The 24,090-nt window shown below is 44.0% G+C and overlaps 1 protein-coding gene across 2 annotated transcripts; it reads left to right on the top strand.

Moving 5' to 3' along the window:
• The first annotated feature begins 768 nt into the window (after positions 1-768).
• On the top strand, positions 769-23,735 carry zfyve26 (zinc finger, FYVE domain containing 26). Of its 2 annotated transcripts, XM_034575629.1 has the most exons (45): positions 769-924; positions 1,452-1,709; positions 1,794-1,869; positions 2,029-2,115; positions 2,337-2,486; positions 3,043-3,373; positions 4,376-4,500; positions 4,704-4,868; positions 5,297-5,385; positions 5,486-5,637; positions 5,756-5,971; positions 6,322-6,751; positions 6,785-6,909; positions 6,991-7,155; positions 7,309-7,460; positions 7,665-7,908; positions 8,512-8,775; positions 8,936-9,055; positions 9,298-9,468; positions 9,596-9,829; positions 10,038-10,143; positions 10,505-11,361; positions 11,703-11,902; positions 12,357-12,461; positions 12,581-12,703; positions 13,115-13,291; positions 13,810-14,059; positions 14,322-14,420; positions 14,745-14,932; positions 15,372-15,508; positions 15,901-15,929; positions 16,075-16,211; positions 16,522-16,742; positions 17,198-17,345; positions 17,567-17,776; positions 18,454-18,669; positions 19,223-19,420; positions 19,757-19,837; positions 19,935-20,062; positions 20,207-20,381; positions 21,810-21,869; positions 22,066-22,248; positions 22,381-22,431; positions 22,550-22,859; positions 22,920-23,735. In XM_034575629.1, exons 2-44 carry the CDS (start codon positions 1,525-1,527, stop codon positions 22,760-22,762), a joined length of 7,773 nt encoding a protein of 2,590 aa, XP_034431520.1. In that variant the 5' UTR covers positions 769-924; positions 1,452-1,524; the 3' UTR covers positions 22,763-22,859; positions 22,920-23,735. The 2 variants fall into 2 exon arrangements, with proteins under 2 accessions (XP_034431520.1, XP_034431518.1); XM_034575627.1 differs by having other exon boundaries at positions 6,322-6,909.
• Positions 23,736-24,090: the final 355 nt, after the last annotated feature.

Below are 24,090 nucleotides of genomic sequence, written 5' to 3'. Positions count from 1 at the left end.
CCATCTATCTATCATATGAATGTTAATATATGTATTATCATGGATAAACAAGGACTATAATTCAGGAAAGAAAGGGGTGTGTCCTGTTTGTCGAAGGTAGGAACACAAGTCAGGTGTTTGGAGTCAGTGAAAGAAAAACATACATATTTTTTAATATCAGTCTTCATATAAAACAAACGACATGTTAAAATCAAAAGTGTCCTATTTATCTATAAGGTAACAATAATATCTGATAGGATTTGGACTCAGTGACTCACATGATATGGAAGCAATTAATATTGATACCTTTTCAAACAGGAGGTTATTGATGGTCCCTAAGTGAAAACCTGATCAACCTGAAACTAACTTCACTGCTTTTCACTGGTTATAAGTTTGCATCCATACACTGAATCACATGTGTGAAGTATAAGTTAAAAACTAATAAAATCTCTTCTTTAATTTATATTCGGAAACATTGCAATTTGATGAGTGACAAAATTGCTCAATATTGATATTTCAAGTTATTTCTTTTCCCTTGAATTCATCATTTAAATAATCCCCTGATTCAGTGTCCGGGTGAAACACTTTTGGTTTGTTCTGCTCAACCAGGAAATTAATTTAAATGTTACCTGATTATTTTTTAAAGTAGTTTACGCGTCCGGAAGCAGCGGTAACATTCACACGCTCCCTGGCGTGCGGGAACGCCCACCTCGTGCCAACCTTTGACCAACCAGCGCCGCCCTGGAGGAGCAGCTGACGATGTCACATGACCCCGGCTAACGCGCAGCTAGCCGCCTAGCATAACAGCTGATGCAGCAGCCCAGCGGAGAACAGCTGCGGCTAAACGTGCGCGTCAGCCCCCCCACCGGGTTTCAGACGGGGATCGACACGAAGACATGAGTAAGTCCCGTTGGAGAACAGCTCGTAGTTTCCCCGCTGCGCAGAGTGTGTGGGTGCTGCGGAACTTAGCTTAATTAGCTTCATGTTACCGGCTGCAACAAGTCAGCACTAGTGCAGCTAATGCTAATGCTAACTTGACACCAAGGGTGGCTGTCAGATCTGAGAGGAGAAGAAACGGTGAAGATGATTTCTAACGTTTTAAAAACCGGTTTATAAACTGCTGTTGTTTGTTTATAAACATTTATAACTTATGTTGTTTGTTCTCAGTTGTTTATAAATATGTATCTCTGCTGTTGTTTGGTTCAAATTGTTTATAAACATTTATCAATGCTGTTGTTTGTTCTCAGTTGTTTATAAATGTATAAAATAAAATGTAATATATATTTGTTTGTTGACACACTTTATAGGTTAAAAAATATCCTTATATAGAACAAACATAAGACCAGAATGAGATGTAATGAGCGATATATTTCATTTCAAAATATTTCCTCATATTCTGTTTGTTTCAACTAACACGTGATTCCTGATGTTTAAACTATATCAAGTCAAACCGCCTCATCTTTCTGTTTCAGGTGAAAACAGCTGGCGCGTGTTGGTTGGCTGCGTGTTGGTGAACGTGTCCCTGCAGTTGTGACCAAAGTGGCCATGTATCCTTTCAGCCGTGAGGCGGAGACCTCGCTTCAGGACCTGTTTGAGTATTTCAAGAGGTGCCTGCAGCACGGGGAGTGGGAGCTGGCCAGTGCCTGTGTGCCACAGCTGGTCCAGTCAACACACTCGGAAAACCTGCAGGACATTATCAAAGCTATCATCTGCCACCCGTACAAGTTAGAGTGAGTCGCACATCTGTAGTTTCACGAGACACCAGGTTTTGACTTGTATTCGAGAATATGAACTGATGTGTTTTTATTTCGTAGATGGGAGACTGTGGGCAGCCCACACAGACTGGCTTGGTTTTGGCTTCAGGTTTTGGAGAAATGGACAGAAGAGAAGGTAAAGATATGAAGAACTTGAATTTGACACCGTCTTTGTTTGTTAACACTTTCTGGTCAAATTGTCTTTAACTGGTTGGTGCACTTGGGTGAAAAGGTATTTGAAACATCACCATGAGTGTGACTTGCTGTGAAAACACTTTCTTGCTCTTCACTTCAGGTTTCTCCCGACATCAGAAGAGAGCTGGAGTTTCTTCTGCTCCTGGAGGAACTGGGTTCAGAGGGCATAGCAGAGACTGTTCTCAAGGTCACTTTTGCTCTTGTCTTCATTTATAACTGTAGTTGATAATGACTTTGTAAAAAACAATAACTGTTTAAGAGGTTTAAAGGATTAAAAGACGTTTTTTTACCCACGCACACAAACATTTCCTCAGATCAAGAATGATTGTCTGGATCTGTTCTTCGTTACTTCATGTTGTGACTGTCCTGTTCGTTGACAGAATACTGAGATACATTTCCTTTCAGCAGGAGTTGCATCAGGCCTACCTGACCAGCCAGCCGGACCAAAAGGCTGCAGAGGGTTCGGGATCAACACAAGCTGCTGTTGAGTCCTGCCTCCGAACCTTGTTGGAGAAGAAGAAGCCCAGACTGGCTCAGTCTTTAGCACATTTCTTACAGGTAGAGTCAAACCCTGAGTATCAACACTACAAAATAAATAAACGCACATGAAGATATTAAGTGATGATGGTCCTAGAAGTCTGTCAAGGCAAAACACATAAATCACAATCTAAACTGTAATACACCTGGTGGAATTGGAGTTTTTAAAGCATATTCAGTGGTTGGGTAGAAAGGTGGTTCGGACTGTAGGTTCCTGGTTCAGATCCCAGCTTGTTTGGGGCTTTTCTGTGAGCTTGCATGTTCTATTCGTGTCTACGTGGGTTTTCTCCTGGTTCTCTGGCATCATCCTACAGTCCAAAGACTAAACGGAGAGGGAATCAGAGTGTGATTGGTTGTTTGTCTATGTTTGTTGACACAGTGATTTGCTGGTGGCCCGTCCAGGGCTAAGCTCAATATATAACAACAGACAAAGTAGAATTTATATTTGATATATATGGACAAAATATATCATTACTTGTAAAATTACTGAAACGATTAATAGGTTATTAAAACACTGGCTGTTCCTTGTTTATGCTCTTGCAGCTTCACTTCCCTTTGTTTTCGTTATCTCCTGCAGGACCAGTCACCCACAGAGGACCACACTCTGCAGCACACGTTCATCCAACACCTGATGAAGAAACTGGCAAAACCAGAGAAGAAGGTGGAGGAGTGGGTGGAGGAGATATACGCAGTGTTGGCCGTGATGCCGTGGAGCTCTGGCCGGAGCGCTGGGCAGTTTGAGGCTCTGTGTGAAGCGCTGTGGGCAGCCAGAGACGGACCCCTGAAAGAGGAGAGGATCCTGAGCTCGCTGCTCCGGCCTCAGTGCGACGCTCTGGTCTCTCTGTACTGCTCCACTGCTCTGAGGCTGCAGAGGGATCATCTGCTGAGGAGCACGCCCGACACACAAGGTAGTCCGAGTGGGTTCACCTCTGAAAGTCAGAAAGTCATTTAAATAGTGAGATGGTTCTGTTGTTAAACTGGTCGTGGAGGTTCGATACATGTTAGACATGGTGTGATGTTAATAGCTCTCTTGCTACGTGCCACAGATTTAGTCGTGTAGGATATGTGATAAATCAGAAATCAGTTCCTCCTCTGAGCTTATTTTTAAAAGTAACGATACTGATGAGATATTTATGGGTCTGAGATTGAGGCTTAATCATTACTCACAGTGTCGGAGGGAAACTGTCGGCGTCACCGCTTTCCTCTTTTGATCCCACTTCTGCTTCTGAGAGTGTTGACTCATTGTAATGACATTTTTAACATGTGACAGCTTGTTTAGTCACAGACTTTTGATTATTATGTCATTTTTTTACACCACATTTAAACAGTATTTGTTTTATAATTTCGCGTAACACCAGTGGTGATGAATGGGTGAATTTTTTGTTTTGTCCACCCTGGTATATTTAACTATTGACACAGATAGATCAAGTAAAAAAAGAATGACACTGTTCATAATATATGTTGTTTAAATGTCCCCTATACTTCCACGTCTTATTTGGATTTTCAAAGAAGCAACAATGGTATTTTTCTTTCTGAAAACTTCCATTCTTATTGAATTCACTCATGTATTCGTTTTAAATTACTCTGCAACTGCAAAGGATTCCCTTGTAATAGCAGGGTTACCGTAGGCTCTAAAATGTAATAATCTGAATTAAAGGCCTTAAAGTAATTAATACGTTAAGCAAGTACTAGGTCTTAAATACGTTTAGGTAGGTCTTAACCGCTTTAAGAGAAATGTGGCATGTATAGTTTGTGATGCATTGGTCCTAAAAAGTCTCTAACTCATTGAAACCTGCAGATTCCCTGAATATATCGTTTTTTAATTTTTTTATTATACAGAATGTTTTATGGACATTTTAGTTTTGTTTGATGTGCTTACACTGTCGGTTTTATTTGCATCCCCCTCACAGTGGAGCTCCCTGAAGCAGAGAAGCTGGCTCTCAGTTTATGTTGCCACAAGGATCGTCCATCCATTTGGAAGGCCATCTATTTTGAGTGCCTTAGCAGCGGGAAGCACTTCCTGGAGCAGGTCTTGGTAAGTGAGGAGCGACGACCGGAAAACAGTCAGCACTGAGTTTGAATAAGAAGTAATGAAGTGCAGGCCGTCCTCTCCCTCAGTAGCTTTGTAATTCAACATGTTTTTGTTGTTGGTACAGTAACCTAATGCTCCAGTAAAGTTGTTTAGCAGCTGCATGTGATGAAATTCAATAATGTAATGAGATTGGTTCCTTCCTGTAGGTTACTGCACTTGACCTGGTTAAACACGAGGAGTTTTCTCAGCTGAGAGAATTAGTGCAGCTGGAGTTTCAGCCATTGTCTCGTCTGCTGTTGCTGCTCGGCTGGACTCAGTGTCGCAGCCTGAGCTCGGCCCAAAAGCTGCTCAGTGTCCTTCATCGCGAGCAGGTCGGTACTGAAACCCTTCAGCTCTCCACACGTGTGTGTGCACCTCCTCCTCTACAGCAGAGACTAAACACATCTCACCAAAGAACAGATTAAACACAATTCACACAACATCCAAATTACACAAATCATTACCGAATCACACTGATACATACAGGACATTATCACCAGCAACTCAACAGAGGAAAGAACAAATTTATAAACAAACACAATAAATGAATAAATACATTCACATTGTTTCTTTTTGCAACATGTCCTTGTAACGGCCTGTTTCTGAAACCAAATACCAGAGAAAAACAAATCTGGTTTGAATCATAATTTCATTTCAGTGCACGTTCCTTCAACCTTCCACCAAAGTACAGGATCAAAGTGTAATTTAGAAGAAACATAAATATGTAGTAATTTGCTGATACTGTTTCTTCACACTTTAGGCACCAGCCAGTGACTCTGTTCTGCAGGAATTTGCCAACCTTCTGTCCTCTCAGCTCGGAATACTCGAATGGTGTAAAAACAACAACCCGTAAGAATCTGCTTGTTCATTTGTGACATTTAACTGACATTGAAGTCCATCTTAGTCTCTATTCTGATGCTGCTTTGTGTCTTGTTTTGTTTCTATTCAGAGGTATTTCCATGGAGGCCTTGCTGACACAGCTTCACACCCTGGACAATCACTCAGCTCTCTATATTCTGCATACTCTGACTCCTCTGCCTCAGTTTGAGGAGCGCAGGATACTGGATCTGCTGCAGCAGCTGCCAAATCCACCAGGACCAGGTTTACATCACCCACTTGTTGTTGAGTCTGAAATATTTCCCTGAACAATCGTGTATTTGATGTTTCATGGTGACGTTACTCTGCCTGTCGTTCTTTCTGTTTGTCTTATTTCTCACAGACGACTCTGAGGCCATCAGGACTCTGAGCCCTGGTGCACAGAGGAACATAGTTCTGTTTCAGGGCTTCTGTGTCATGAAGTACACCATCTATGCTCTTTGCGTAAATGCACATAAATACTCAAACTGCTCCGAGTGTGAGTCCATGCATCATCAGCAGCAGCAACTGCCTACTGAAGCAGAAACAGACCAAACTCAAACCTCAACTTCCTCAGAGGGTATGTCTTTCCCGTCTGTTGTGTTTTAGTTTGGTGTCACATGTTGATGCCTTTTAATACCTAAGCAGTTTATTTTGGCTCATTTATGTCCTTGTATATAATCAGAAAGAACCAAATAACGATAATTTGCTGTGCAGATACGATTAAAAACATTATTTGTTGCTAAAAACGAAAGCCAGAAATAGTCAAACAAGTAAATCTGCAAATAAAATATGATGCCAAGCAAACACAAAGAAAAAATACATGAGCAAGACACGTGTGTAAACTTACACTAACGTTCATTAAAAGCCTAAATTCATGGTTGAGACGTGTCAGGAGACACAACATTAATCACATGTGATATTTTCCAGGTTTCCATCTGCAGTTCCAGCACTACCTGACAGAATGTCAGCTCTACCTGGAGGCCGTTCCAGCCATGTTCCGCCTGGAGCTCCTGGAGAACATCTTCTCCCTCCTCTTCCTGTCCACCGCTGACTTCACGCAGCAGATTCCAAAAGACACCAGTTTGAATGCCAATCAGGACTGTTCATCAGACACAAGAAACGCTAATGTAGAATTAGGAGCCAAAGCACAGACGGATGAGACTGATCACTGCAGGAGCCAGAAGCTGCGTTCAAGTTCCCCAACATCATCCCACCCTAGTCACCTGGACCTGGGACACTTCGTCCAGGGCTGCAGGGGTTTTGTGGTGGATGTTGCAGCCATGGAGGGTTTCCTGAAGCTGCTGAAGGAAGGGCTGGAGGGCATGTGCGTGGTGGGTCAGCAGGAGGGGCAGGAGGGGGGAAGGGCCCTGCCTCGAGAGGCTGAGGCGGCGGAGAGCCTCGGCTGCTCGGTGACGCCGGAGACATTCGGGGCTCGTCTGCAGAGGTTGTCCAAACGCACTGCAGAGGCTCAGTGGAGGCTGCAGATCATCACCAGCAACCAGGGCAGCGAAAATGGTATTTCCTTAAGTTTTTTGATTCACACTTCTTCTGCGTTGTGTGTATCTCTTTGCAACTTGTTGGTGAATTCACTTGCAGGCTCAGAGGGCCGCCTCCCCATGTCGACGGTCGGCTATACTGCGACTTCTCTGGGACGCAGTAAGAGCTCCAGTCTGAGGAGAAGGAAGAGACCAGGGAGGCACGTAGCAGAGAGACAAACCTCCATAGAGAAACACAATGGAGAAGTCAGCACCAGTGCATCAGGTGAGCCATAAGCACTGTCTGTTAGAAATGTACATGCCCCGTCCTCATGACTCCGATCTGGGCCTTTTGTCCTTCAGGGGGCTCCAGAGTAACTCTTATGAAGATGTGTATTATATTTGTGCGTTGATGATGAGTTAATTTTGCCTTTGTCAGACGGTGGAGGAGGGACAGTGACACCTTGTGTAGAAGTGGAGGTCTGTCCTTGCGGAGGTCCCCACAGCTGGCTGGTCCCTGCCATGTTGTCCCCTCCAGAGTCTCTGCTCATGTCCTGCATCCGCCGAGGAAACTTCATGGAAGCTCATCAGGTCTGATTATGTTTATAATAAACCTTTATTCAACATGGTACATTGACTAAACGCATTATAATTTACTCCGTTCTACTTTATTGTCTTCACGTTATACCAGTATTGTTTATTTGCTTTAAGTTGTGGAGATGTACAGAATTTGTGAGTTTACTTATCGCTGTTTATTTTTGTGTTAATCAGATTTACTGACTCTTTCCATTTCAGGTGTCTCTGGTGTTCGATCTGGGGGCGTCTCCCTGTTGTGGCGAGTTGGTGTTCATGGAGCGCTACAAAGAAGTTCTGGTGGAGTTGGAGCGGGTGGAGCAGAAGATGGATAACCAGCCTATGTCTTCGTCGTCCTCCTCCTCAGAGGGGCTGGGGTCAGTGGCTGCGTCCGGCACAGGGAGGGCTCGGCTGGGCAGCAGCGGCCGCTCCACGCTGCAGGCCATCGGAAGTGCTGCTGCTGCAGGTTCGATATTCTGTTTGACTTTTTCCCTGCCATTCATCTCACCTAGTAACTAACTATGTTGCCTTGAATTTAAGAAATAAAATGTATATTAAACCAACCGTTGAGGCCTCGTTCAGTGTTGGTCTTGTTGCCTCAAATCAGCTCTCGTGTGCTTGGACCATGTTGGACCTGCTTGTTTGTCTTTTATAGTATTATTATCTTACTTTCTTTAAAGAATACTCAAGATGAAATGTAAAGGAGTTGTAGAAAGTTCTGGATTAGACATGTGGGTGAAGAGAGCAAGTGGTTTGAGCCAGAAGAGGTTGAGCTCCTTTTTTAAACTTCCTGATATGTTTATTGAACATTTGTACAAAATAATGTATCTACAATAGAAAACGCTCGAGGTTGAGACTAAATTATGACATTAACTGTGTTTTGGCAGCAGAAAATCATTATCAATGTGTGTGGTTATGCTGGAATTATTATAGTGTATAAAGAATATTATGATTATTTAAGTTGTATAATTATATTATTGTATAATTGGTTCAAATTGCACAGTATAAGGATTGTTTCCTGCTGAGTTATCATGGTTGAACCCCCGGGTTTTTCTGTCTTTCCCTGCAGGTGTGGCTTTCTACTCCATCTCGGACATAGCAGACCGTCTCCTTAGTTCCCCCGCTCACTCGATGCCATCCCTGGAGGAAGAGTACTGGCTGAGCTGCTGCTCCTCAGATCCGTCTGGCCTCCTCACCACGCTGCTGGAGGAGCTGAGCCCAGCAGCCATGGCGGCCTTCGACCTGGCGTGCTGCCACTGTCAGCTTTGGAAGACGTCCCGGCAGCTGCTGGACACAGCAGAGCGCCGGCTCAACAACAGCCTGGAGACTCGAGGTATGACGACTGAATTTTAGGGTCATGGTGATTGCTACAGAGCTGATTTATTCCAACATGGTGATTGGAACAAGAACAGCTACAATTTAATTTGTTTTATCAGCAGCTTTGCACAGGTATTAATTTTAAGTTTTTCATTAATCCCTGTTTTCCTCTCCAGGAGTAAGAATTGACCCCAAAGTTCCTCATTCTCAGGGGATCTGTGGATTTCCAATGGTGTTACAACAGATCAGCAAGATCCTCAGTCACTTTGCAACAAACAAGGGCTCCGTCAAAACAGGTGAGTGTAAACCATGTCGTTAGGGAAACAAGGAAATTCTTATTTTTAATAACCCACTTACACATTTCCAATTCAGATTAAAGTTACAGAAATTTAGAATAAAGTCTATTCTACTGGTCAAATTATGGAATAAATGCAGGTAGATGCAAAATGAATCTCCTGACCAGGTATTTAACATCGACTCTATCTACAGTGGAGTTCTGTTGTTACTGATCCACTCGTTCATCCGCTCTTGTTCATAGAAGCTGTTATGGAGGACCAAGTGTTTTCCAGCCCGTTCGGCTGCTGTATTCAGGAAGTGCTCCTGTGTTGCAACCCCACCCTGACCGAGGAGAGCATCTCTGCTCGACTCAGTCTGGCTCAACGCTTGGAGACCACCCTGCACATTCTGAGCACCGCTACAGATAATACAGGTCAGCAGAGCAACCGCGTCAGATCAACTTAAGAATATCAGAAGAGTTTTACAACCTTTTATTGTTTTAAATATTCTTTGAGAAAGTCTGAACGTCTCGTGTTGTGCGATGCCTCCTCTCATGACAGAGGGCAGCGCGGGCAGCGCTCTTCTGGCTCTGTTAGTGGAGCAGGCCAGCCTGAAGCAGGCGGAGCTCGACGTTCACCCTGTCCGCACCAACATGAAACAGCTGCTTCGCTCCCTGGACCAGCTCTGCCCCTTCGAGCCGGATGGAGACCTCGCCAGACCTGATTACGTTCGCAGTTTCCTTGACTACGTCAACACGTTAGCATCCGTGCTGGTGCGCAGCCTTGCTTCAGAAGGTAAAATTACTTGTCACAGAAAGTAGAATTTCTTATGCATTTGCCAGTAGCAACTTCTAACAACAGCTTTTTAAAATGTCACCATCTCATGTTAACATCCTGACACTCACAGACTTTCTGCCTAGTGACTATATGAGGGCATTCATTGACTCTTTTCCTTCTTTTACCTGGTTTTGTTCTGATTTTTCTCTCCTGCTTTTTGTCTCAGACCAAAGTGGTGAAGTGAAGCTTGGGAATCCCCTGCTCGTGTTGCTTCAAGCCCCATTTCAGCTCCTCTCCCACCTGCTCTTTGACAGACAGGTGTCTCCTGACAGGTACGCACTGATAATTGCTCACAGCGTTAAAGAAAGTGGGGAAGAACTCCTGGATCTGCCTCTTTTGCCGAATCCATCCCAAAATGTAATGGTTCCTTTCCCCATCCTTCCACCAAGTCTTAAGAAAATAGTAGTTTGTGTAATTCGACAGTTAAAACATAACCAACTGAACAGAGGTCATGATACATTTGTGATAGACTTAGTTAGTCTATGACCGTTTACTCTGCCAACAAGAATCAGGATAGAGGAGCTGCCACAAAATGGGAAAATTGCATCTTCCAGCTTTAACATTTGTCTTAGTTTGACACTTAATGAACCACTGAGTGATTCTGACCTACTTCCTGTTCCTGTTTCTCTCCAGAGTGCTGTCCCTGCTGCAGCAGGAAGGTCTGCGACTGAGCGTCCAGCAGGTGATTGTCCAGCGATGCTGTGAGACTTTGCCCTTGTGGTTCTCTTGTCCAGCTGCTGAAACAGACCCTGATCAAACCAGAAAAGATGATGGAGTGTTCAGCGTTGGCAGCTTGTCTGCCCTGCTCCAGCAGCACGCTCAGGAGCACAAGACAACTCTGGGAATCACAGAAACTCCTTCAGGCACTCAGTCAGATGCAAGCTCGGACTCTGAGGCCTCAGTGGAAGACAACACACCAACCAACCTCTCCACTTCGCCTCCCTCTCAGTCCTCCTCCTCCTCTTCCTCCTCTTCTTCGTCAAACTCTTTCCTCCTCACACCATCGGCCCTGTCTTTCCTAAAGTCTCGCTCCCCCTTACTGGCCACGCTGGCGTGTCTGAGTGCATGTAAAGGAGAAAACGCTAAGGCACAATCCTCCGGATGGTCGGGATATTTCCGCAGTGGACGTAAGGAGGTTGTCCTGGACGGTGAGCAGATTTCTCGAGAAGCGGATACTCTCCTGAAAGATTTCCCTATTCTCTGGGCCTATCTTCACTCCCTGGCTGAACCAGTGCTGGGCGCCCCGCTGACTGAGGGAGAGGGAGGCTCCGCTGGACTCGGGGCGGTGATTTGTGGGAAACCTCTCGTCACTCTCCTGCTGTCTGGGCCACAGGAAGGAGTTACCCAGGCTGTGGCAGCTGAGGCCTTCCAGAAAGCTCTTTCCTCCAAAGACCTGGACCGAGCTCTCAGCCTCCTGGAGCTGTATGGGCAAGGCTGCAGCCAGGAGGGGGCGCTAAGAGACCAGCTGCTTTCCTATGCTGCTTTGGAAGGTAACATTTAATGTTATCAAGTATTGATTAATCTTCATCATAGATTATTTATATTGGAAAAAAATAGGAAACATTTTCTTCTCAACATTTCAGGTTCTCACGTTAGAATTGGCTGCTTTATATTTGTGTTTAAAAACAAACAATCAAACAAATAGATGATATATTTGTTTGTCATATAAATTTCTTTTAGATCTTGAATTTATCTTTATCTTGAGATCGGAACCACTTTTTCAGAATGACACCACAATTACAGGAAAATACGAAAATATATAGTATAATATAATGTGAATGTCGCAGTTGTTTCAAATATGAAACATGTTTGTTGATCTGATTGTGTTCAGATGGAGTTGAAGGCACAGGTCAGCTGTTCCGCGTGCAGGACGCGAACCTGCGAGCCCGTGTTGCCCTGCAGGCTCTGGAGCGATGGCCCCTGTCGTCCTGCCTGGAGCTGCTCGACTTCTGCCTCAGTGACCTGAACACTGCGGCCTCGCTGAGAACCGGCTTGGAGCGGAAGAAGAAAGAACTGGACATCTATCGCTTGGTACAGTGTTAATCACAGAAACACATTCTTCCCTGTGCTATAAACGGCCAAACTGACAATGACGGGCAGGTCTCTTGTGTGTTTGTGAGAGACAGAGACAGAAAAGGATCTATACAGTACATAATATGTCACACTAAAGCAAATATACTCATGCATCTCTTGTCAGGAAAAGCACAAGAAATAGAAATGTTACAGCTTCAACTAAAAGATGAGAAAGCTTGTGTAAAGCTTGAGTTACATATTTCTGAGTTCATGCTTTTACTTGTTCAGTGTCAACTTGAGTTCTTTTTTTTGCGCCGGAGGATAGTTTTAATTTGACTTCAGTTTGCAGTTTGTGCGTTTCATGTCTTCCGTAACCAAGGCCAATGTTGGCGTGGTTTTAACTTGAATGCCTCAGTTATATAATTTGACTTTCCATTGTGCCAACTTTCCGTGCTTCCTTCTCTTCTCACAGATGTTGAATCTACAGCCTCGGTTGCCCTGGGCTACGTGGCAGGAGCTGAGGAATGAGTCCAAGACAAACCCTGAGCCCATGTTGTCCCGGATGCTGAAGGCAAAAGTAGGTACAACAGACCTGCAGCAGTGTAGTTAATAAACTAATAAACTTACCACAATTTGACACGTACTATAATCTCCAAAATACATATTTATTTATATAATAACAATATTCTTTTGCAGGAGTTTTCTCTGTGTGCACAGTGGGTGGAGCTGTACCCTGTGTCCGAGCAGCTGAGGCTGCAGCTGAAGACTGAGCATCTGCTTCATCTGCTGGAGAAGGGACAGACAGACGAAGCTTTCCAGGTAAAAGTACACAGTCGTACATGTGTTTCAGGAAACTCGTACCAAATGCAGAGGAAAATCCTATAATGGAATGACTATACATTTATACATGTACAAATATATAGCTTGTCGAGTACAACACAATCTTTGAGCCCATTGGCTACTGTCTGATGACATATTAGCCTCTGGGGGCGTCGGCCAATATTTTGCCCAAATCTTGTCCCTCACCAACAGATTCTGTAAATTCACATGCAGTATCTTTTGATAGAGTTTACATACATCATAATGCATAATTACATATACGCTACACTTTAGGAAAGTACTCGTCACATAAACAAAAGTAATCCTGCAGTTTTTTCTATGGTTCTCCTAATTTCTGCTTGGTTTCCCCCCCTCTCACTCTTTTTTTGTCTGTATCCCTTTGTTCTTCAGTTACTCGAGGGCCTCTCTGATTTCGTGGTCGGCCTGGAGATTTGTGAGCACGCTCTGGACCGCTGCCCCGGCCTGGCTGCCTGTCACTTCCTGGCTGACTATCTCACCCTGCATTTTCAGAGGCAGGTGTCTCCCTCGCGACGACAACACATCCACGCTCTTCATCTGGGCTCGAAGGTTTGTGAATGTGAAGATGTGCACTGATCCAATTATCCTGTAGGATACGGACAGGAAGTGTAGTTTGTGCTCATACATCCCATTAGTTGTGTTATCAGTAACTGGAATTTCCCTCGGCAATAAAGTTTTTCTGGAAACTCGATGACACAGCCAAACGCTCATGCTTCTGGGAAGTCTGACTCCATTCATTAGAGATCACCCCCAGTCATTATATAATATATTACATAACACTCAGCGTTAATTCTTAATTTCTGCTTTGATATAGTTTTTCCACCATTTTTTTTAATGAGCATGTTAAATATAACTAAACTTGATGTACAAATACTTTTTGTTTCAAAAGTTTATGAGCTGGAAACTGTAAATATGTTATTATAACCAAATGATGTGTGCACAGTAAAACTTGACTGCTTTAACGAAAATTCAGTTTTATACCATAAGAGCATTTTCCTTTGACAGCAGCTGAATTGCTTCACATCGTAATGTTGTGTTAATGTCAGTGACTGTGTTTCCTCCTCCAGGTGCTACTGACTCTGCCCCCAGCAGCCAGGCACGATTATTTCCCCCTGCTGTCCGAGCCTCTGCTGATGCTGGAGCAGCTTCTGATGAACCTGAAGGTGGACTGGGCCGACATGGCAGTGAGAACCCTGCGGAGCCTCCTGGTGGGTCAGGAGGCCGGCTTTGGTGCCGAAGACATCGATCATCTCCTGGCGGACTACGCCTCCAAGGCCCTCGACTTCTCCTGTGCCCCCAGAGAGCGGAGCAGATCCGGTCAGAGCACAGCACACAGTGGCAATGACATGTGCAGATACAGCGCAATACTTTTTATTTAAATATTACCGAAACTGTTATTGTAGTAAAATCAGTTTTTGAAGCTTATTTTTGTAACTAAAAAGTAAATCATGTAGAAGATATTGACACAAACATGCTGAATGCTGCTCTCAAGCTCAGTTCAGTAACTATTCTCACATTGCTAGCTTTTCTGTTTCACATATATGTACATAGCTATAATGATATATATGTAATTTTCCAGACTCTGTGATCAGCCTCCAGGACTCGCTGATGCAGTGTCCTGCTCAGGACAGCTGCTCCCTATCGTCCAATCAAATCGAGTCTCCAACGCCTTCCACAAGTGAGACATTTGCACATGTTTAACGGCAATAAAATAATGATGTGATACTATCGAGGGAATGTCGCTGTGTGCTGTCACAGCCACAGTAGCTCTGCTGGAGTTGATATGCTCTTAACCCTCAAGGACACGTTAGTTAACGAGTCTGTTTTTTCACAGTTGAAAACATTCTCTCAAAGCACAGTGAACATATGAAGATTAACCCCAAATCGTAAACAATTCAGATAATGTTTTCTTCTGGTTCTTGTGTATCTGGTGTAAAATCAGTCAGTTGCAGTTCATTTAGGTTCCTAGTTTAAACAGTGCGTTCTTAATATTTCATCACAGGCAGCACTCCTACACGCACCTCCTCCTCAAACAGCTTGGACAGGGAGAGGGATCGAAACTCAGCAGGGAGGAAACGTCGCTCGCCTGCCAAGTTCCAGCCTCCGGATCAACCCCCCGGCCGTAGAGACTGGGTCCCTGACACCCAACAGCATGTGTGCATGGTCTGCCACCGAGAGAGGTTCACCATGGTGAGTGGGTCAAACGCTGTGAGGCTCACTGGCGTTCTCATAAATTACAAAGACATACTTGCTACTTGTAGTTTTGGTCGGTCTTGAAAATAATGCCCTGTGTAGTTATAAAAAACGTATTTGATTACACAACCTTTTCCATAAATAAGATTTGTTTCCTATTCAGGCCAGTGTGCAAAATGAATGAAAGGTTTATTTAACTTTTTGTTCAACTCTATAAAATACATCTTTACATTTTTGTCTTTTTTTAAAAGGAGGAGGAGGCTGCGTACATAGTTCTTATTGAACTGCTAAATTCAAATTAAGAGATGAATGTGCGCAAAATAAAAGTAACATCACGGTTGATTTTAAAAGAACAAAGGAGAAAAAGTCTAGGATCCAACATTAAACTTTTCTCTGTTAGTAATTGTTGTCTTTTAATTTTCTCCCCTCACTTTAGTTCAACAGACGGCATCACTGTCGGAGATGTGGCCGACTTGTTTGTCACGCGTGTTCTGAGCGTAAGATGCTGGTAGAGGGAAGTCCAGGAGAAGAAGTCAGAGTCTGTGACCAGTGTTACACCTACTTTCACCCAGAGTAAGATCCTGTAGAAATCACTTTACACTGTTCAGTTAATGACAGAACTCTGACAACTGTTTCCCTGTAGCTTGAAAGAATTTTAATGGAATAATATATATTTTTTGGTGATTGAGAAAAAACTAAATGCAAATAGAATATAGTTTAATTTAAAACATATCTTTTACCTTCAGAGCATTTGACAGCGAGATGCTGCTTATACAATGGACTGGAATAAACGAGTTACACCACATTCAAACACATGAGGAGTTGTTCCTTATTATAGAAAATCATGGGATTTTACCACAAAATTGTGAACTTTGTACCTTAACGCTGCGATTACAGGTCTGGATTCATGTTTTAAACAGAAATGTGCTCGTGATTTGAATTATTATTTTTTTTTTCAATTGCAGTTCTGACGATGAGCTGGAACAAGCTGAAGGTACGAGTACAACATCAACTTCCTCTTTGCTGTACTAGAGAAAGAAAACAGTATTTTCCATATAACAGGAAGTAGAATTCTTTTATAAAGTGTATATTATATATGAAAACATTGATGTTGAACTCCTGTTGTGTTGGCTGTGCAGTGGCCGGTAGCCTCGTGGTGACAGAGGAAGCCTTAGATGGGATGATGCATCTGCCTGAAGTGATCCAGCAACAGATCCAACTCAGCACAAACTCTGCAGAGAACCAGCTGCTGCGGAGCGAGTTCTACTACGAACAGGTCTGGATTCGAACATTTAGCACCGCACAGGGTGAATAAGACTGAGCTGTTTACACATTCGTCGTTTTCTGCTTGTTTGCATTGAGAGCAACAGAAGCTGAAAGATCTCAAAGACTCGTTTTCACATCTCTCTTGTTGTTCTTGTCTTAAACTGTCAATTTATCACTGAGTTTGTTGCAACAAGCATAAAGGTTAAGGTTGTTTATCTGCATATTTCCAGCATCTTTAAAAGCCAGTCGGCCTCTTGTGGAATTTGCCCAGAGGATACATGATTAACGATTAACGATGTTCTTTTGCCACAACCGTCTAGGCTCCCAGTGCATACCTCTGCGTGGCCATATTGTCTCTGCACAGTGACCAAACAGCGTGTGGCCACCAGCTCATCGTCCACTGCCGCTCTCTGTCCTGCAAGCTGACCAACCCGGAGGTGGACGCCTGCCTCCTCACCGACATCATGCGGCAGCTGCTCTTCAGCGCCAAGCTGATGTTCGTCAAGGTCGGCCGCAGCCAGGATCTGGCCTTGTGTGACAGGTGAGATGTAGCGTGAGGTGAAACACAGCATATACACCAGCAGGAGAGAGAGGGACCACAGAACTTTACAGTCTTGAGCAACATGAGTGCATGAGTTTTTTTTTTTAGCCACGAGCAGGCAGAATAACAATAAATTCCACTGACGGACATAATCACTGAAATATTATCACCTTATAAAGTTCTTAAAGCAACGCTACACAACTTTTATTCTGAAAACAGCAGCTTTCAACTGAGTTGGAGGGTTCACTGAGTTTGAATTGGGAGAATGTTTCCTCTTTTGGTTTTTCTAAAAAAAAAGATTATTGCAGCTGAGGATGTCTCTTCATGTGACTGGGTGACGAGATTAGGACATTTACAGGAAGTAGAAGTTGAAATCCCCTCCAATAGATCTGAACTCTCAGTGTCCTGCGTGTCACTGTCACTTCTGTTTGTCTCACTCACTGTTGTTTCCACAGTTACATCAGTAAAGTCGACGTGCTTAAGATTCTCGTGGCGGCAAATTACAAATACATTCCTTCTCTGGACGACATTCTGGAGACGTCTGCTGTCACGCGTCTTCGTAATCAGCTGCTGGAGGCTGAGCACTACCAGCTAGCAGTGGAGGTGAGGCTCATGGTGCTTTATCATATTATTCATTGTATCACATGTATTTGTCTGGGACCCTGCACAGAATTCTGCTCTAATAAACAGTTACTACTGTCCAACTGCAGAAAAGCTCTTGTCAGGCAGTTTATTAATCCACCGAACCTAAATTAGCTAAATGTTATATCTCAGAAACTCAACTTCACGGCTGCTTTTCATTTTCCTGGGTGTTTGGCTGCTAGGTGTCTACGAAGAGCGGCCTGGACCCTGGTGGCATGTGGCAGGCCTGGGGGATGGCCTCTCTGAAGGCAGGGAACCTCTCAGGGGCGAGGGAGAAGTTTTCCCGCTGCCTGAAAGCTCCAGTGGACAGAAACCAGCTGAGCCTGGGTCCTTTACTGCTGCAGGAGATCGTCCAGCACCTGGAGACCATCGTACGACCCACTGTGGCCACGGTAGGATGATGCCGTCACTGTGGTGTTGTTACCTAAATGCTACTGCCACTGTGTCAGGCTGAGGTCGATGAGCCATGGTTACCACAATGACTGGCCACAAGTACAGCACAACAATTGGAACTTTTATGTATATGCATAGTGTAAGATTTTCAATATGACAAAAGGAAAAAAACATAAGGGCAAAATAAATGACAAAAAAAATCTAATCTAAAATATATAAACATAAAATATCGGTGACTATTTATCATATTTTTCTAGCTCTGTAATTTTATGATGACACTTCGTGGTCCGGTTGAGTCACAGTCTGGACCAGTCACACAGAATGTGCACAGCTACACCACCCTCCTTCCCCCTGGTACATGAAACCGTAGGAATCTCACACGTATCGTCCCATGCCAGGGGACAGATGCTGTAATTTAATATCTTCCCCTCGATGTGGAGAAGATATTAAATTATCTGTGGTGTGTGTTGACCTGGATTCATGTCGGGGCTTTGCTCAGTTTGTTTGGCTCTGCATTTGTTTGTGGTCAGTGACACAAACAAATGTGTCTGACCCCATTAGGAACTTTGAATAAAAGCAGCACTACAGTATTCTTCATGATGTGTGATGTTAAACAACATATCCATCAGAGCATAATTTCACAATCCTTTTCGTCTTCTGTTTGTCTCTGCGTCAGTCTTCTGGCGAGGACATCTTGGCATCGCTGCGGGAGCTGGAGGACGCGCTGAGCGACGCGTGTCCTGTCGAGCGACCAGAGGGACCAACGCAGAGCGGCGACCTCAACCAGGAGTGTCTGTACTACCTGAACACATATGGCACTCACCTGGCACTCATCAGCTTCTGGGTGCGGCATGACTCCATGACCGAGGCCCTGACGTACCTGCTCAACAAGGTAAGACATTGATCTCTGGGTACGTCTGATTTGATTTGACTCCCCGTTGTTGCTTAGAGCTCAGATTTCCCGTACTTTACAAGGTGTATTAAAGCTAGAGTTTGATTAATACTATCAACATCAGGTCAATCTATATATATATATATATATATATATATATATATATATATACCCGAGATTTAAATCTGGCATCCGTGGCAACAATCCTGTGTTGTTGAACTGGTAGCAATGCATATTACGTCAGTCAGCAATGATTGGTTTACCAGAGCTAAAAATGGGAGCATTCATTATGAGAGAATGCTTGCAGAAATATCTAGGGTGTAGCGTTCGGCGAGTTTCTGATGGCGAGGTCATGAGTTATAATCACATGTCGACGGTGTTTGTTTAAATACTTTTACTGCCAGAAAAGTTCTGCCCTGCGTGTTTGCATGTTCCCTGCAAAGTCTGTTTATTTGCCCCAGTTTGTTTTGAATGGATCTAAAAATGCAGTTACGTGACACATTTTCCCACGAAAAGAAGCTGACGTGTGTTTTCCTGCTTCGTCATGGCTCAGGAGTGCCCAGAGGAGGTGTTTCTAGACGGTGTGTTGCAGCCCAGCCTGGAGCGAGGGCGTCTTGGCGCCCTGCAGGGGATACTGGAAAAACTGGACCCAGGCCTGGATACGTGCAGCCGCTACCTCATCGCCTCCTGCCAGTTCCTGCAGCGGCGAGGATACTTCAATACTCTCTACCAGCTCCAACAGTTCATGATGGTTAAGAGTCTTTTCATGTTTTTTCACATTAGTTTTTTTATCACTTTAGACTTTAAGTAGCATTTGAAAGTACAAAGAAAGACTGATGAGAGAGCAGAGTGGGAAAGATGCAACTACATTTCTGTCCCTCAGCCAATTCAACATCATCCAACCTCAAATTAGTGTCGACTCTTTTCTCCCAGACAGGCAGGCTCTTAAATGTCTTAGTGGCTGAATGGTTAAGATATGCACCTTATATTAAATTATATAGTAAAAGCATCAGATAGTGTTCGATTCCTGACAGATAATGAAATCGTACCTTTTTAGTAATACTTCAAATATTGTGTACCTGGACAGGATCATGTACGTGCAGCCATGACCTGTATCCGATTCTTCACTCATGGAGCCAGTTCGTACCTTCAGCTGGGAGAACAGCAGGTATGTGTCTTTTTTCCACAGCTATGCAGTCGGCAAAGTTTTTAACGACTGTTTCCTGCTTGTTTGAGGACGTGTGTCTGCCTTTGATCTTTCACAGCGCTGGCTGGTCCGAGCCAAAGAGCACCTGAGGGCGTATCTTCAGGAGCTGCAAGGGCGGGGCGCCGGGAGGAGAAAATCTCAGGTCAACTCGTTTAGGAAGATGATGTCGTCCAGTGACGTGTCCAGGTTAGTTCATATATCTTTATTCCAGTGTCACAGGATTTAAATAGATCCGTACTTTTGCCTATTTATCGGAGAAAGGAAAGTAATATTAACGTGTTTGCTTCCTGTCAAGTAGACTCTTATGTGTGGACCTCTGCTGTCTCTCAGGCACATGAACACGATTGAGCTCCAGCTGGAAGTGACCCGGTTCCTCCATCGCTGTGAGAATGCTGCTTCCTCCAAGACGCCACAGACCAGCACACCTTCCTCCAAGTCCTCTGCATCCAGTTCACCACCCACACTGTTCGGAGGGAGTCCGATGAAGGTTGAGGTCGCCTGTAAGGTGAGGTTTCACTCGGGATCATCCCAGTACTCCACAATCAAAAGCCCCATTAGATCAAGGTGATTTTAAAATACTGACTGACTTTATTCTTGGGATAAAACCCTGAGTTAGAGATGAATGAATTCATGAGTGTTGATAGAAGATGTGTGTGACAGAGAAAGGTCAGTTTTACTTTACTTTTTACATTTTAAGGCTTTAAAGCAGAGGTCACTAACAGGCGGTCCGGGTCCGGACCCAGAAGCCGTCCCGTACGGACCCGGACCTACAGCCAAAACAGAAGGTTATAATTTAAAACCTGACGGGGCGCTTCTATTTGTAACCGGCGCAGCTTTTGTAGTCTTTACGGTAGTGGTTTAGCGGATGAGGAAACGCACAGACCAATTGCATGCGAGTTAAGCCATCCCACGTGATACTACTCAGCCAATCAAGTCTGTGCATTCCAGGCGGTAAACATTGCGACTCTACAGTGCAGACAGATGAGAGAGTTAGAGGCAAGTTACACATGAAAAGACGGTAGAAAGAAAAAGAAAGATAGAGATACAGGGATAGAAAACAAAGGGAGAGATACAGAGGAGTGAGACGGAGAAAGGGAGAGAAACAGGAGTGAGACGGAGAAAGTTGAGGAACAGGAGTGAGACGGAGAAAGTTGAGAAACAGGAGTGAGACGGAGAAAGTTGAGAAACAGGAGTGAGATGGAGAAAGTTGAGGAACAGGAGTGAGCCGGAGAAAGGGAGAGAAACAGAGGAGTGAGACGGAGAAAGTTGAGAAACAGGAGTGAGACGGAGAAAGGGAGAGAAACAGACGAACAAAGTGGGGGAGTGGGATATAAGAGGGGAAGAAAGTGATTGTAAAACTGTTCAATTGTTAAGATGTGTTGAGATTTATTATCTGTAAAATTGGTTGAGACTTTTGAGTCAAGATGTGAAACAGAAAAAGGGAAATTCAAGCTTTTGCTCCCTTTATTTTATTTTTCTGAAGTTAAGCCCTTTATTTGAACATGCACAATTTTCACATTTTATTTATTTTCTCTTATTTTGAAATGCAGCCCTACTTTTATTTAGTTAATGAGAGAACATTATACAGATCTGCAATCATACATATATGTTCAGTTCTTTGTTACGTGACAATAAATATTGTCAACGTTTTTCAATCGTACTGAATTCATTTGATTTGACAGTCAGGTATTTAGTACATGCAGATGTTGATACAACTACTAGGCTACTTAAATATATATCACACTAAATAGTTAGACATTATGATCTTCCGGACCTTTGCTTCAAGAAATTTTCTCTAACTGGGCCTCTTTAAATTTTAGTTGAATACCCCTGCTTTAAAGTATCAAAAAATATCAAATACCTGTTTTTTTTTCTATATTTCGGAAACATGAAACGTTTTGTGTAAAATCCAGTAATATGCCTTTAATTGCAGGTCATGCTCGGAGGAAAAAACATAGAAGAGGGGTTTGGCATCGCTTACAGAGTCATACAGGTACGTTCCTACATGAGTCAGTATTTGTTCTTCTTTTCAAACAGGATTTATTTCATCCAAGGGAGACAATAAAAGCGACTGACTGTGACCTTGAATACTGTTTACTTACTCATGCCAAATAAATACATGAGTAATGGGTCAGGATATGAGTGTTCCTTGTCAGAGTTTTACATTTCCCTGTTTCTTCCCCCCTCAGGACTTCCAGCTGGAGGCGCAGGCCGTCTACATGCGTGCCGGTCAGAGGCTCGTCAGGCAGCGGCAGTATGGAGCCGTGCGGCAGCTGTTCAAGTGTGTCAGCGAATCAGGCACTGCCACCAAAAACGACTGCGACGCCCTCATCCTCAGCTGTGTCTCCATCGCAGATAAGGGGCCGTCTGATGTGAGTGGCCGAGGCCCTTTGGGAACGTTAGATACCGACGAGAGTTTATTATGTCAACAAAGTTTGACCATGACTTGGTTCAATGTTGTTTTTTTGGTCACAGAGACGTTTGTTGTCCTTTTTCTGATCTAGGCGAGGGAACTGGAAAGTCTCATTCTAGAGACCAAGAGCACAGAGAGCAAGGTAGTGTGATCTGATCATGTTCTAGTCTCCTCCGTCTTTCAACGGGAATATTTGGTTTTACAATTGTCCTGCTGGAGAAAAATATGAAACTCTCTTCACATCTCCTGTGTGTCTGCAGATCAAAGCTTACCTGCTGTGCGGTAAACTGCGGCCAGCGTACCTGCTCGCCGTCAAGCTGGAGGCGAGCCGTGCGGGCCCGTTGGTCCAGGACGTCCTTCAGGCGGCCGAGGGAGCGCAGGACTCGGTGATGCAGAACATCTGTCGCCAGTGGCTGTCTGAACATCACAACAAGTCGTCTCAGCAGCGCCCGGGCCGGCCCACGGCCAGGTAACGGTACGACGAGGGATCACACCGAGCACAAAAACGGAGCACAAACGAGAGGATTCAGGGTTTCTGGTGTCACACAGGTCTATAGATGTGTGGCTGAGTGATCAGCTTGGAGATCAATATGACTGCATCTCATATCTGCCGCAGATTATAGTGGATCATGATTGAAACAGAGCACTTTCAATCCACTAGTTTATTAAAACATCAGAAAATTCAAGATTGAACCATTTTTGAGAGATCCTCTGTTCTGTGACGAGATCGTAGAACCTCTCCCACTTGGTCTTTGTCTCCAGATGCCTCAACACCAGCATAAAGTGTGTAGCTAGGATCTAACCAAGCATTGAGAGTTTTCCTCTGTTAGATCATCGCACTCAAATAACGCCCTCCGACTCCTGACGGACAGTTTGTAGAAATGCTTTAGAATCGATGTAGCAGAACCAGAAATATCTCCTTCTTCTTCTTCTTGTCAAAACCAGGCTCCTGCTTTGCCCATTATGCAACTTGACTGTCGACAGTTCAGGCGGATGTTTGTTTGTTATGGTAACGGAGGATAATTCTGCCCTGGTTGCTGGCCTCAGATGAGGAGTGGCCTTCTTCCGCACCGCTTCCCCAGCTGATGTGACTCAAATGACATTAGTTAAGGTGATTTATCTGATTTTACGCAGCTTCCAGTGGAGACACAACCGCCTTCATACAGCAACATCAGACTCTGGTGTGTAAAATTCGATCACTATTAACCAAAGTGAGACAGTTTTTAATATTTTGTAATATGTGGACTGTAGGTTGGAGCTAGAATGAGGTACTGGAGTAAGAATGAATGGATTTGGTGTCTATGCTAACATTTTACAAAATTGTCAATTAATTTAAAATCTGTTTTTCTGACCTCCAGTGGATTTAAGTCTGACCTCGCTGCAGTGATGTATAGTGTGTGTGGATTCCTGACTCGAGCCCTCAGGACCAGTCAGGACTTGTCGACACCCGATGAATCGCGCTGGGGTTCGAACAGAAATGTTTAAAAATGATGTTCAGGTCATTGGGGGAAACATGGAGCTTGGGTTTGGGCACAAAAAACACAATGTCTGGTTCGGGTCGGCCTCTTTCTCTCAGGCTCGGTCGGGTTTAGACAGAAAACTGCAGCCTGAGCTTCACGCTCATGTACAGGTGAACTCAATGACCCTGTTAGGTCTCTGTTGAGCTGCCACACCTCTGTCCACACACGTCACTGCTACCAGGTCAGAGCCTGTGACTCAGAGATGAAACAGACAGAAAAAATGTGATCCTTTGAGGGCAGTGTAACACCGATTTCACTGTTTCAGCGTCTAGAAACCCTGA

Source organism: Hippoglossus hippoglossus, chromosome 22 (assembly GCF_009819705.1).
Source record: "Hippoglossus hippoglossus isolate fHipHip1 chromosome 22, fHipHip1.pri, whole genome shotgun sequence".
In the NCBI taxonomy this organism is placed as follows: domain Eukaryota; kingdom Metazoa; phylum Chordata; class Actinopteri; order Pleuronectiformes; family Pleuronectidae; genus Hippoglossus; species Hippoglossus hippoglossus.
This window is presented reverse-complemented; position numbering and strand designations above follow the sequence as displayed.